Below are 11,488 nucleotides of genomic sequence, written 5' to 3' on the forward strand. Positions count from 1 at the left end.
TCGATCTCTGAGGCTTGTAGGATGTGGGCTTCGGGGTCCAATATGATGGCCGCGGCGTTGTCCACCTCCTTGGATAACGTCCAGTGGTCAAAGCAGTGTAGGTTTTTTTTGTGGACAGAGGAGGAGGAGGCCGTAGCAAGGTTAATGTTCGGGAAGCGGTAGTAGGGTGGGGTTGAGGGGGTCTCATATATCTTCTTGTCGAAGTGCCCATTGGGGTTTGAGTCCGTGAGGAGGCTGCAGTGTAGAGAGCCGAGCGATAACCTGAGGGAGAGACAGAATCACCCTCTTTACTTTAATACCTCACTGAAGCCATTCAAAGTAGTATAGTTGAAGGGAAAAGGGAAAGACAGACACACAAGGATCATTGTCCAAACCGAGGCTGATGCAGAAACATTTATTCCAAATAAATAATGCCATAGTAACGGATTTAAATTAAAGTAGTGCAAATGTTAACATAAAAAAGGCACAAGGTATACAACTTGCTTAAGACTCGTGTACCAGCCAAAGACAGTTAAGTGGCATTTCCACTACAACCGAATTCAATCATAGCAAAACCTTTATCAACCTGCACAACATCCACTACAATACCTGACTTTTGTAATGAGAACATACAGTAAGTGGAAAACTGCTGAAATTTAATCAATAATTTTCATTTTAATAAAACATTTAAAAATAATTGATATTTCTGACTACTTAACATTAAAATATTTTAATAATGGAAATACAAGTAGTGTCTGCTGTTTAGCAGAATTACCTATGCGATTGTCTAGAATTGTGTGCAAAAACGTGTCAATTAAATACTGTATTTTTGAAGACCCTGAAAGGAGAATTCAGATATTTGCTACTATTGTAGTAAAGGAATTGAGTAGGGTGTGGTTTGGGGGGCAGACAGTAGACCTGGCCATTGTGCCTCAGAAATGAAAGACCAGCTTCATTTTTCATGAGCCTCATTTTATGTGCTTGATGTTTTTAAAGGCTCGTTAATAACACTTTTTCTGTGAGGTTGATTTGCACTTTACTCACTTTAAAATCCATCAGTCTACATTAAAACATATCAGTTCAACTGAGAGAAATTGAAATAATTAAATCATAGTATATACTGTACAGTAAAACTTAAAACTCAAGTTCATTGTACAGAACAAATATTTGACATTCTGTGCAATGTGAACTAAGCGTCTGGTATAATTAATCAGATTTCACTCATGATCATTTTAAATCTACCCTGAAACACATTAAACTACAAGCAAAAGTAGTAAGCAAAAATAAGGTAGGAAAGGGCCCAATAAATATATAATTGAAAGAAAATCAGCTGTTACAAAGCTTTAAATAATATCAATCTATTTATAATGATTCATAATTTACTTTTGAAAAATATCCATAGAATAAGTGTCTGAGATTTGTCTTTCAGTTATTTGTTAGCAAGACATAGCAGCTGGGCTGCAGTTGCAAACAACTGACATTTTACAGTTTAAGAAGTAACCCATGTTAAATAACTAGTAATTGCGTCTTAAAACGAAAAATAAATTTAGAGTGGTGCTGAAGAAAACGCCCGGTGTGACACTTGTGTGCACGGCTCGACTGGTGGATTGAATGTTGGTCCTAAAACTGGACTTGTTTTGATAGAAGGGTGTACCAGTAAGCCTACCGGTGGGTGTAGCTTTGACCTTTGTTGATGGTGTTGTTCTTATTGTTGGTGGAGGTGTCCTTTTGTGTTTTCTTGTAGGTGCAGGTGTTGGTGGTTGGGGCAAGGGTTGTCTTGTTCTTGGTGGCAGTACTGTAATTCTTCTTGTTGTTGTTCTGGTTGGTGGTATTTTTCTTGCCGTTGTCGTAGGCACCGGTGTGGTCGTCAGCTTCTTATCGACCACAAATTCTGACAAAGATTTAAAAAAATATATATTGAAATTTTATTTAAATTACCGAAATCCAGCATTACGTTTACCTATTTAATGAACCACAGAGTAACATGAAAGAAGGCAGACAATTTTAATATCCTTCAACTAATCAATGGATTGATCGCAGTGTACCTAGATTGCCGTCTTCTGCAACCAACACCAAATTAATTGGTTACTAAAAAGTGGCACGGTTTCAATTTTACCAGAAACAAATAGGCTGCCCTTTTGGAATGTACCTCAATAAAATTACAAAGGAGTTTGGTGAAAAAAGCAAGGAAGGTGTTTGTGGAGACAAGGATACAGAATGAGTTGTAGGTTTAGCTTACCTTCTTTGGGATAGAAGTGAAGTAATTTCCCCTTTATCTTTACTGGGGAAGGCTTGATGGCACATCGACCTGGTGGAGCTCGCCTATGAGAAAGATCATCATCATTTAAACTATTTAGAATGTTTGAGCTTTTGCTCTGTGTTTTTTATCATATTAATTTAGTCGGTGTGTTTAAATCTATCACTGAAGTTAACAGGGGATTTATTGTTTTATTTATTTTTTTGTTTGATTTATTTCTTGTTCCTTTTTAAGCACATATTTCAGATATAAAACACATTTTATTTTAATACCATGAACATGATATGCACTGAACGTGTACGTACAGACTCACAGCTGATGTCTTGATGAAACAAACAACAGCAAAAAATACACTCCATAAGCCTGAAAGTAGAATGGAAGATGTGTGACAGTACTCACCTGGAGGGATCCACTATTTTATAGATAACTCCTGCTCTGGCTGTTGCACTTGGAGCACCCGTGGCAAGAAAGTACAATTCACCTTAATGCATTGAAAAGAGGGAGACAAAATGAGATAAAACATTCCAAGATGAAAAATAAACTCAACCCTAAAATGTATTTACTGTTTGTGTCAATGGAGTTGAATATGATTTACCGATCCACTAAAATGTACTATGGCACAAATTATGACGTATTTATTGATGATCTGAAGCATGAATTCAGATGCTGATGCAGTATAGAAAATGGTAAGAGATGTCAAATACTTGTGAGTCCTTACCCGCCTCATCCTCTGCAAAAGATATGATGTATTTATAGTAGGTGTTGATGAGTTTGGGGAACATGCAGGTCTGGTCTCTTCCCATACAGATCTCGTTGTACTGCCATTCACCTGTTGCCTCATTCTCCTTCAAGGACATCAGACGCCTGCGGAGCAATACATTTAACACATACACATTCAAATGGCTGCATGAAAGCACGACAGAAGTGCGCACCCGCTCATGAAGTCCCCGAAGATGTAGAGTCCATTCAGGTTGGGCATCTGGCAACCTCTGTAGATGTATCCCCCTGTCACTGATTTGCCCAACTTGTGGGGGTAGGCAAAGATGGGCAAGATGTCGTCTATGTAACATAGAGCACATCTGTCATTAGACAACAGTATACAATGTATTCAATTACACACAAAAAGGAAAAGCGTTAGATAGAAGCGGCATGGTACAGTCTGGATTGGTTGCCATTCAATTGCATTGCAAGCTAGCTGAATTGAACAATTCTGAGTGCAACTGGACATGTTTTACAGCACCGTATATTTGGTAACAATGAAAAACCTCTCACTGGTTTGCGGCAGTTTTCTGTGCAGCGCTACTCGAGTAAACAATGTCAAAAGTGAAATAAAGTCGCCTCACCCAGCGAAGAATTACGACAGAGTTTGCGATCGTAGCAGCTGAAGCCTTCTTTTGCTCTCCATCCATAATTGCCTCCTTAAAACACATGGCACTGTCATTGGAACCATTTCTATAAAATGACAGCTTAAAAGTGACATTAAATAATAAAATAAAATAAAAAAACGGTCAGATTTACAACATAATCATAGGCGCACATTTTCACACAGATGACTGTTACCTATTTGTCTCGCAACATCCATCATAAAGTGATATAATGCAGACTGTTACATTTTTAGAGAGCCCTCAGAATATTTCCAAGGTTTTTATAAAAATGACAGAGGGATCTCTTTCATTGAATATGTTGGTCTGCTAAATTTCTTAAGAACTGTATACATCCATGTTTTTTTGGAAAGAGATGTGACTTGGATTACAATGTACCTTTAAGTATAAGGTCTATTTCCTCATATTTGTTCTGCCCTACATCACCACAAATCATTCTGCCTCGACCAACGCCTGTCTTCGGATCTCCACGGTCAATCGAGCAACGCCACATGTTGCGCACGCCGTAAGCATAAATCTCTGCAAGGAGACGTTTACATCAATTAAATCATGTTTGTAAAATGAGTATAAGACTGTTGAGCATGTACCTGGGAAGCTCCCCTTCTCTCCGACAAATGGGTTGTCTGAAGGGATGCTGTACGGGGCACCATCATCGTTATTGTCGATGTCAATCCGTAGCACCTTTCCAAGAAGTGTTGACCTAGAAAAGTAAAGTGAGAAAATAAAGAATGTGTCTTGGTGATGATTTTCTTTCCCTTACGCTAACAATCAACCCAGGCAAACGGACGCATCTCTTCAATGGAATCATCAAAACCGATTTCAGTAGATTGTAGCGACCGCTTCCAGTAGCCTTTTCTCTCCCCTCCTCACAACCTTCCAAATACCAAAGTGTGGCAGCCCGCAATCTTAGTGTCAATATTGGACTTGGCCAAGTGTATCCTCCTTCATTCCCAATGGAGTTAAACTGCGTGTCAACACAACCACTCAGAGACAGCCAAACTGTAGCCGTCTGAAGAGGTTTTCAGGTCGCAATCACCGAACCACTACAAAGATGCTAAATTCATGTCTTTCATGCGAGGGTTTCATGAGACAGATTAGTAATAAGGGAAAATTATACTGCACAAATATGAAATACGTCGATTTATTTCAAACTCGTATAATTTAAAAAGTAATTCATGACACATACTTATTTTTCTTGCTATTTATGATAAAAGTGTTATGTGATACAAACAAATAAGTCATAGCCGCAATGCCCGCTTTTGCTTGGAAAAACTTAATGGGAGTGAATGATGACATTTAATAGCATTCATTGGTTTTTAAATTGCATACTGTAACTTAAAGAAATCAAAATAACGAGTCGAATGAAGCACAAGTATTTACCACTTGTACCTACGATATATATTTCACAAAGGCAAATAAATATGTCTCGCAAGTACTTGTGAGCAATATATTGATAGATACGATTTGATACTACTCACTTATTCTGCGAGTTGCCAAATTTTCCAAAGGGGTCCCCGGCCCGACCACCATCACCAATGAAGATGTACAAATATCCATCATGGCCAAATAAAAGCTGCCCCCCGTTATGATTGGATGCGGGTTCTCTCAGCTCCAGGAGGGTTCTACAGTGAGGGGCAAAAACAAGAGCGTGAGTTTGATTCAGTATGGAGCATGTGTAGTCAGCACTCAGTGTATCAATATCACCCAAAATGATCCTTCTTCTCACCTCTCTGAGTTGTGGTCAAGTTGGTTGTCATCATGTACCGACAGTGTGAACTCGCTGATGCGTATCCTCTCCTCCTTCTTGACAGACACCGAGTAGTAAACATAAGCTTTTCTCACAGTGGTGAACCTGCAAGTAAGCAGATATGCAATCAGGATGTCTCCCATGGGGTGAGGAAGTTATCTTTTTTTTTCAACTGTCAGAACTTGAATGGTGTGCAAAAAAAAGCGTCAGCGTACCAACCTCGGATGCAAGGCTATGCACAAGAATCCCCTCTCGTCTCCAGCCCAAGGTGATGTCAGGACAGCCTGAGTGAGGTTGAGGAATGGACGATCTATCCTGGAGCCGTTGGGCAGGTAGACCCACACGTAGCCCAGCTGCTCAGCCACAAAGAAACGATGTGTTCCGTCATCTGCGTGGATCATAGCCACCGGGTTCCGGAGCCCGTTTGCAACTTCCTGCAGGCATATCTCTAGACAGCCCTCGGCGTCCTCTCGAACCAAACCCAGGTTAGCGTTCAGGTCTGCATAACAAAAGTGGTGTCAAGCTGTCAACAGAGTGTGCGTATCACAACGATATTTGGAGATATGTATATCCAAGAAAGTTTTTGAACATCATGAAACAATTGTACTCATTTTTTTTAGGAGACCTCTTAATTCAGTGCGTTTTGCTTGTGATTACACTACGGGAATTTGACCAGATACTTGTTCTGACATGTCCTCATTCAGTTTCCACATTTCAAGCGAGTTAAAACATGCTTGTGTTTGTGTAACCCTACCTGCATTTGTCAAGACATTAGGGTAACAGTATTGATTGTCTTTCAGCTCCAGAAATTCACAGAAGAGTCTGTGATTTTCTTCGAGTGTGGCGGACAGATTTGCATACTGCCCAGGGTATCCCTTGTCGTCCAGGAGAAGACTCAGTGTGTATCTACACTGGTTCCAGTAGTCATTGCAGTAGTTGCCACACAGTCCGGGCAAAATGCGCATGGGTGTGTTAGCATCTTCTGCGTCGTACAGGTGGGCAGCATATGGGGAACACTCCTGCACAGGGTGAACAATTTATTATTGCAGTCAGATTTTGACGGCATTTGTCATCGATTTAACTCAATGAATCAACTTATGAACCAAAACAAATAATTCCACGAGAGGTTCACCGACGGCAAACACACTTTTCGGTTGTTTTTCCGCTAACTCAATGATGTCATCAGTTTGCATCAGAAAACTTGGCTTCATGCTACAAAAAACAATGACTGAATGAATGACTTTATTATATGCTATTTATATTAAATTGGGCAAACGGATCACTGCAAACAGCTGTGGCAGAGAAATACCTAAATGTTGATTTTGGATGTTTTCTTTCCACTCGACTGAACGAGGACACAAAAAAAAAGCTCCAACTCTCAAACTTGAACGAGACATTAAGCACATTTTTGTGTCTTAATGTAGTCAAAGATGATTCCCAATTCACTGAAGAAAAAAAAAAAATTATAATCTGAACACCTTTGTTAGCACAAAAAAAATAAGCATGGCAATTGTAACATACATAAATAGAAGACGTGTGTGTTTATTCCCCTGCAGCTGCTTCATCAAAGTCCAGTCAGGCTTTGGTTATACAGTTCGTGTTTGTGTGTGTATGCGTGTGTGTGTAGCATGGTATAAATGGATCCAAGACAAGGTTCAGCCGGTTATTAAGTCAAAACCACTCTCTTCTACCACACCCAGAAGGGTAAAATAAAGGCACACAAAATCCAAACCATGGTGTGGTTGAGGCTGTGAAGTGAACTTGCCTTTCTGACAAGAAAAGACTATATTTCACGGTTGTTAATCTTGATTGCTGACGCTTATGGTTAAGTGTATTATCATATTTATTAGTTCATGGAAAAACTACATTGTATCATCGTCAGAGTGTATTTACCTCCTCAGTTTATTTTTTTCTTCAAGGCAACTGACATCATTGTACTGATGGAATGGGTTGATGTTTGTTTCAAGGATTTTTTTTGGGCAGCACGTCATATAACGGTTTTGTTTGGAACATCTCTGTTTTTAGATTTAGATGTTTTAACAGTATCTATGTTCTCACATGAGCTAAAAAAAACATTTGATCAACAATCTGCCCTCTGTAGCTATATAAGTGATACATGACTGACTAACTCGACTGCAACTCAGCTTGATGCAGTAAATGAAACTTTTGTGGGGGAATCTAATTTCACAGCAGCCTATGTTGGACAATTACAGTACACCATGTTTATTGTGACACCAAATAACAGCTAATAACTATTTTTCACGATCACAAACAATGAGGTTTAAGCACTTACGAGATACGATAATCTTTGTCAAAAACCTCCACAAAAGACAGTTTGTGTTTTCATGACACATGCAGTAACTCTGAATGCACCAATTCTTTTAATTTCAGGGTTGGTTGTTTTAAACACACAAACACATGCACACATTCATTCCACCACAAAAGAAAGTTTCTATTTCGGTTGTATCAACATGAGTTTATCTCCTGTGCAGTGTATTTGTTATCTAATTCAAAATCTTTTCTTTGATTTCTTCTTCAGAGGAAATTAAAATATCCTGTCCCCTGGCCAGAAGAGGATGTGGATGTTTGTTTGGTCCGTTAAGTTTGTGTGGAGGATCTCTCTCACACTCTCACTGATATCAGTGCCAGGAGACTCCCAGTTTTGCTTAGAACAGGGACTCTCAGTGCAGTTACATCAAAAGAAATGTATTCAGGAAGTGGTCAAACTTTAAAACTGATATCTGAGACAAACGTGGAAAAGAAGTATGCTGTTTAATTTGAGCTGTCTTATTTCTGTGCTGATTTGAGAAGCACCTCTGTAGACTGTAATTATTGTTGTGTGAGAAACCTACACTTTAGAAGTCAGAAGATATGTCATTGTCTTGACATCGTGCACTTTTTTATGTTCCGTTAAGTCCTATCAGAGTTTTATGAGTCAATTTTTAGCTGCGCTAGGGCACCTTTTAATTCACACTTACGTAGTTACAGTTCTAAGTTGCACAACCAGGATTCAATTATGCAATCGGCAGGCGGGACTAGCTTCAAGGCTCGCTCGCTGCATGTGCCAGGAAGCGAATCGTGGGAGTTTGAGTGCCAGCGAGGACCGCTAAGCGTAGAAAAGAGAGACCTAAATGTAGCGAAGCTGAAATGGACAGCTGTTTATTAGGTTTGCAAGTCCTCTGCGAAAAAAAAAAAAGTGCTGCAGACTGGTGCAGTGTGAGTCATTGTTTTCAAAATAGCTTTAAGTGCTACTCATTCAGTCCACGTCTGCTGCCTCAGAAGTTCGAGTAGCGTGCATCTTAATGTGGTCATTCAATCCTCTAATGACAATGAACACTCGTACTATATTAAAAACATTATATAAGACACTAAAAGTGTATCATGTGGTTTCTTTCATATAACAATGAAAAGTTACTCTCAACTTTATTGAGCTCATTTGAAAGTTGAAGCGCGGTTAGTTTTGCTTGGATACATTTTAAGTGATGTGTTGTCTCTTTTGTTTTCTCGTAGTGTGATCGTAGAGCCTATTAGTCAATCGCTATCATCTATTCACAATAGATATATAATTCACATTATATCGAATTCTTACCTGGCAGAGGATGCTGCGTATGTACCTTCCGCAGGTGACATAACCAGAATGATCAAAGTGGTCCATGATGGTGTAAAACCGGACTGACAACTGATGATCCTGTTCGTCATCACAGCATCCGAATTTGGCGTACTCTTTGCAGAAAAGCAGTGGCCTCTGGGGTTCGAACGGTGGCTTGTAATCTAAACACTGAGGATGACAGCCCCCCCACCCCGCCTGGGTGAGCAGCAGCAGGATGGTAAGAAGGAGATGCGATGGAGAGTCCCATCCTGGGATCATGGTGCCTTTTGGCATGGTCATTTTTTTAAATACAATTCAGTAGGGTTTGACTTAACTTGCTAGTAAAGTGCAGCTTGTGAATGTTGTGTTTGTGATGTGAAGTTAGATGTAAATAAAAACAAAATAGTGTCGTGAATAGGCGTCATGGGATAATGTGCATATTCAACATTATTATTAAATTTAGATGAAATAACGTCTGATGGTCAAGCGGTGATGATGTTCCAGGAGTTTATGCGTGTGCATCAAACACACTGACTGCTCATCACACCTGTTTGCAAATTGTCCGACAGCTCACTTAGGGTAAGTTTAAACAGTCCACCGGCATATTACACCTGCATGACAAGCTTTTTTTTTCTTAGAGTAACAAAAGAAAAACAAAGAAAAAAAGAAAGTCCCAGTGATCCAGGTCCAGTGCTTTCTTTGAAAAAACTGCAGCGCATCTGCTCAGGTGATATGTTGATGTTTCCACTGCAGTCCTCAATGTCTCCCCAGAAAGTGTCAATCCTTGATCCTCAACCTTGAAAAAAAGTTCGGAATCCTCATGCCTGTCACATGACAAATAGCCCAAAACAAATCATTTGCCGGATGCTGAGCAATCCTTACGAAAGCAGCCACATGGTATAAAGATGCAATCCAGCCTCCCCAGAGGTGCAAACCACTAAAAAATAAAAAATAAAAGGAAATGAACGCCTAACGTTGCTTCTTGTCTGTCCTGTTTTGTTTTCTCAGGACATGTGCTCGCTAGCAACGGTGATCGGACAGCCTAAATCTAGACAGCAGGGGAGAGAGAGCTCCTTTCATTTCATTTCGACATGAAGCGAGCCACGCTGCAGCTCACTGGAGGTCCCTCCCTCTTTGCGTCTTTCCTCCACCTCCTGTCCGCGTCTCGCTTGTATGCCTTTACTCGCCTACAAACACACAAGCATTCCTTCTCGTAGCATGTGGTCTACGTTGCCCTGAAGTTGCAACTTTCCAACTCCCCCTCCCCATCTCTACCCATTTCTACCCTCCTCAGCATTCCCAGACCACCTCTCTTGTCTCTGTCGTTTCCAGACAGACGGATTCACATAAATGCGTGCGTGCTCGCGTACGTGCGTGCGTGAGTGCAACGTGCGTGCGCGTGTGCGTGCAAGTGTGCGTGACTGTTTCGGGCTGATGAATCAGGACGTGTCCTGGGAGGAGAGGCCCATGGAGTCTTTTCTGCATTAGTTTTGTTATTTTATTGGGAAAGATCACCCTCACAATTTTGCTTTTAAAACTCGGCTCTTTTCTAACTACTGCATGGGGTGACATTTGTTAGAATTGACAATGTTGTAGTTGTGCCTACGGTCTACCATGTTTAACGATATGTGTTTGTGTTCAACTTTAACAAAAAAAAAATCCTGATTCTGTGCTACATGTTGCAAGACAAAACAGTGTATGAATGCAACTATCATCTGTAGCCTACCTTGTGTGTTGCACTTTCTAGATCAGATCTAAGAGAATTTATTGGTGTGTGGATATGGCACGGCCATCTGGGTCTGATTAAGTCACCCCTGAGAATGGGACCCCCATCGTCACCCACCTTTATCTGACAGGATGACCGCCAGACACTTTATCAGTTTGCAGTTCAAGAGCTACTTAATAATCCACATCTTGGCGGTGACTGCATTCAACCATTCTTCCATGAAGTAAAACCGCATACACCCACATTTCTAATGAACTCATCCTTAGTCAGACTGAGCTGCTGAGTAAGTGTTTTGGAAAAAAACTAATACACAAAATACAGCTTAAAAGCAATTGTCGTTGATTTACCACTGTGATGAATCCACATGAATGTTGCATAGTCATTAGATTACCAAACTCAGGAGGTTGTGCAATAAACAGTCTTGCCAACTTGAACATCTACAAAATGGCTTGTTAACATCTAACAGAGTGGTCGTGGTCATTAATAGACTATTGAATCAATGTTAGTGGATTACTATAATCAATGTTTTCAGAGTGTGATCAGCCACTAACAGTGCAATGGGTAACTGAACTTCATTTCATGCAGCTATTCTCATTCTCATATTTACAGTACCATTAGATTGCAATAGTGGCCAATAACGCACATTCCTGCATAAAACAAAAACGGGTGTGTTGCATCACAAAGTACTTTCTGCTCTAAAATGATCCCCCCCCCCCAAAACTAATTTGAATGAGTCTCTGGGGCGACTCCTTGTTAGGACAAGCTGAAAGTCACAACATTAAGATTGCATATTTATTCCAGTCTCAAG

At 40.2% G+C, this 11,488-nt stretch overlaps 1 protein-coding gene across 1 annotated transcript in view; it reads right to left on the reverse strand.

The window, feature by feature from the left end:
• LOC147054756 (HHIP-like protein 1) overlaps window positions 1-10,257 on the reverse strand; it is a 12,301-nt gene extending 2,044 nt beyond the window's left edge. The window contains exons 1-14 of the mRNA XM_085916734.1: window positions 8,955-10,257; window positions 6,120-6,384; window positions 5,585-5,864; window positions 5,345-5,470; window positions 5,097-5,240; window positions 4,206-4,318; window positions 3,997-4,137; window positions 3,580-3,654; window positions 3,169-3,295; window positions 2,955-3,100; window positions 2,636-2,717; window positions 2,219-2,301; window positions 1,646-1,870; window positions 1-261 (exon numbers count right to left, since the gene is read on the reverse strand). The exon at window positions 1-261 is cut by the window's left edge and continues 2,044 nt beyond it. Of these exons, the coding sequence (XP_085772860.1) occupies window positions 1-261; window positions 1,646-1,870; window positions 2,219-2,301; window positions 2,636-2,717; window positions 2,955-3,100; window positions 3,169-3,295; window positions 3,580-3,654; window positions 3,997-4,137; window positions 4,206-4,318; window positions 5,097-5,240; window positions 5,345-5,470; window positions 5,585-5,864; window positions 6,120-6,384; window positions 8,955-9,254 (2,368 nt within the window). The 5' untranslated portion in view covers window positions 9,255-10,257. The remainder of the gene's footprint in view (window positions 262-1,645; window positions 1,871-2,218; window positions 2,302-2,635; window positions 2,718-2,954; window positions 3,101-3,168; window positions 3,296-3,579; window positions 3,655-3,996; window positions 4,138-4,205; window positions 4,319-5,096; window positions 5,241-5,344; window positions 5,471-5,584; window positions 5,865-6,119; window positions 6,385-8,954) is intronic.
• Between the last annotated feature and the right edge of the window lie 1,231 nt (window positions 10,258-11,488).

This window comes from Syngnathus leptorhynchus, chromosome 7 (genome assembly GCF_054491065.1).
Source record: "Syngnathus leptorhynchus isolate UIUO chromosome 7, UIUO_Slep, whole genome shotgun sequence".
NCBI classification, from domain to species: Eukaryota; Metazoa; Chordata; class Actinopteri; order Syngnathiformes; family Syngnathidae; genus Syngnathus; species Syngnathus leptorhynchus.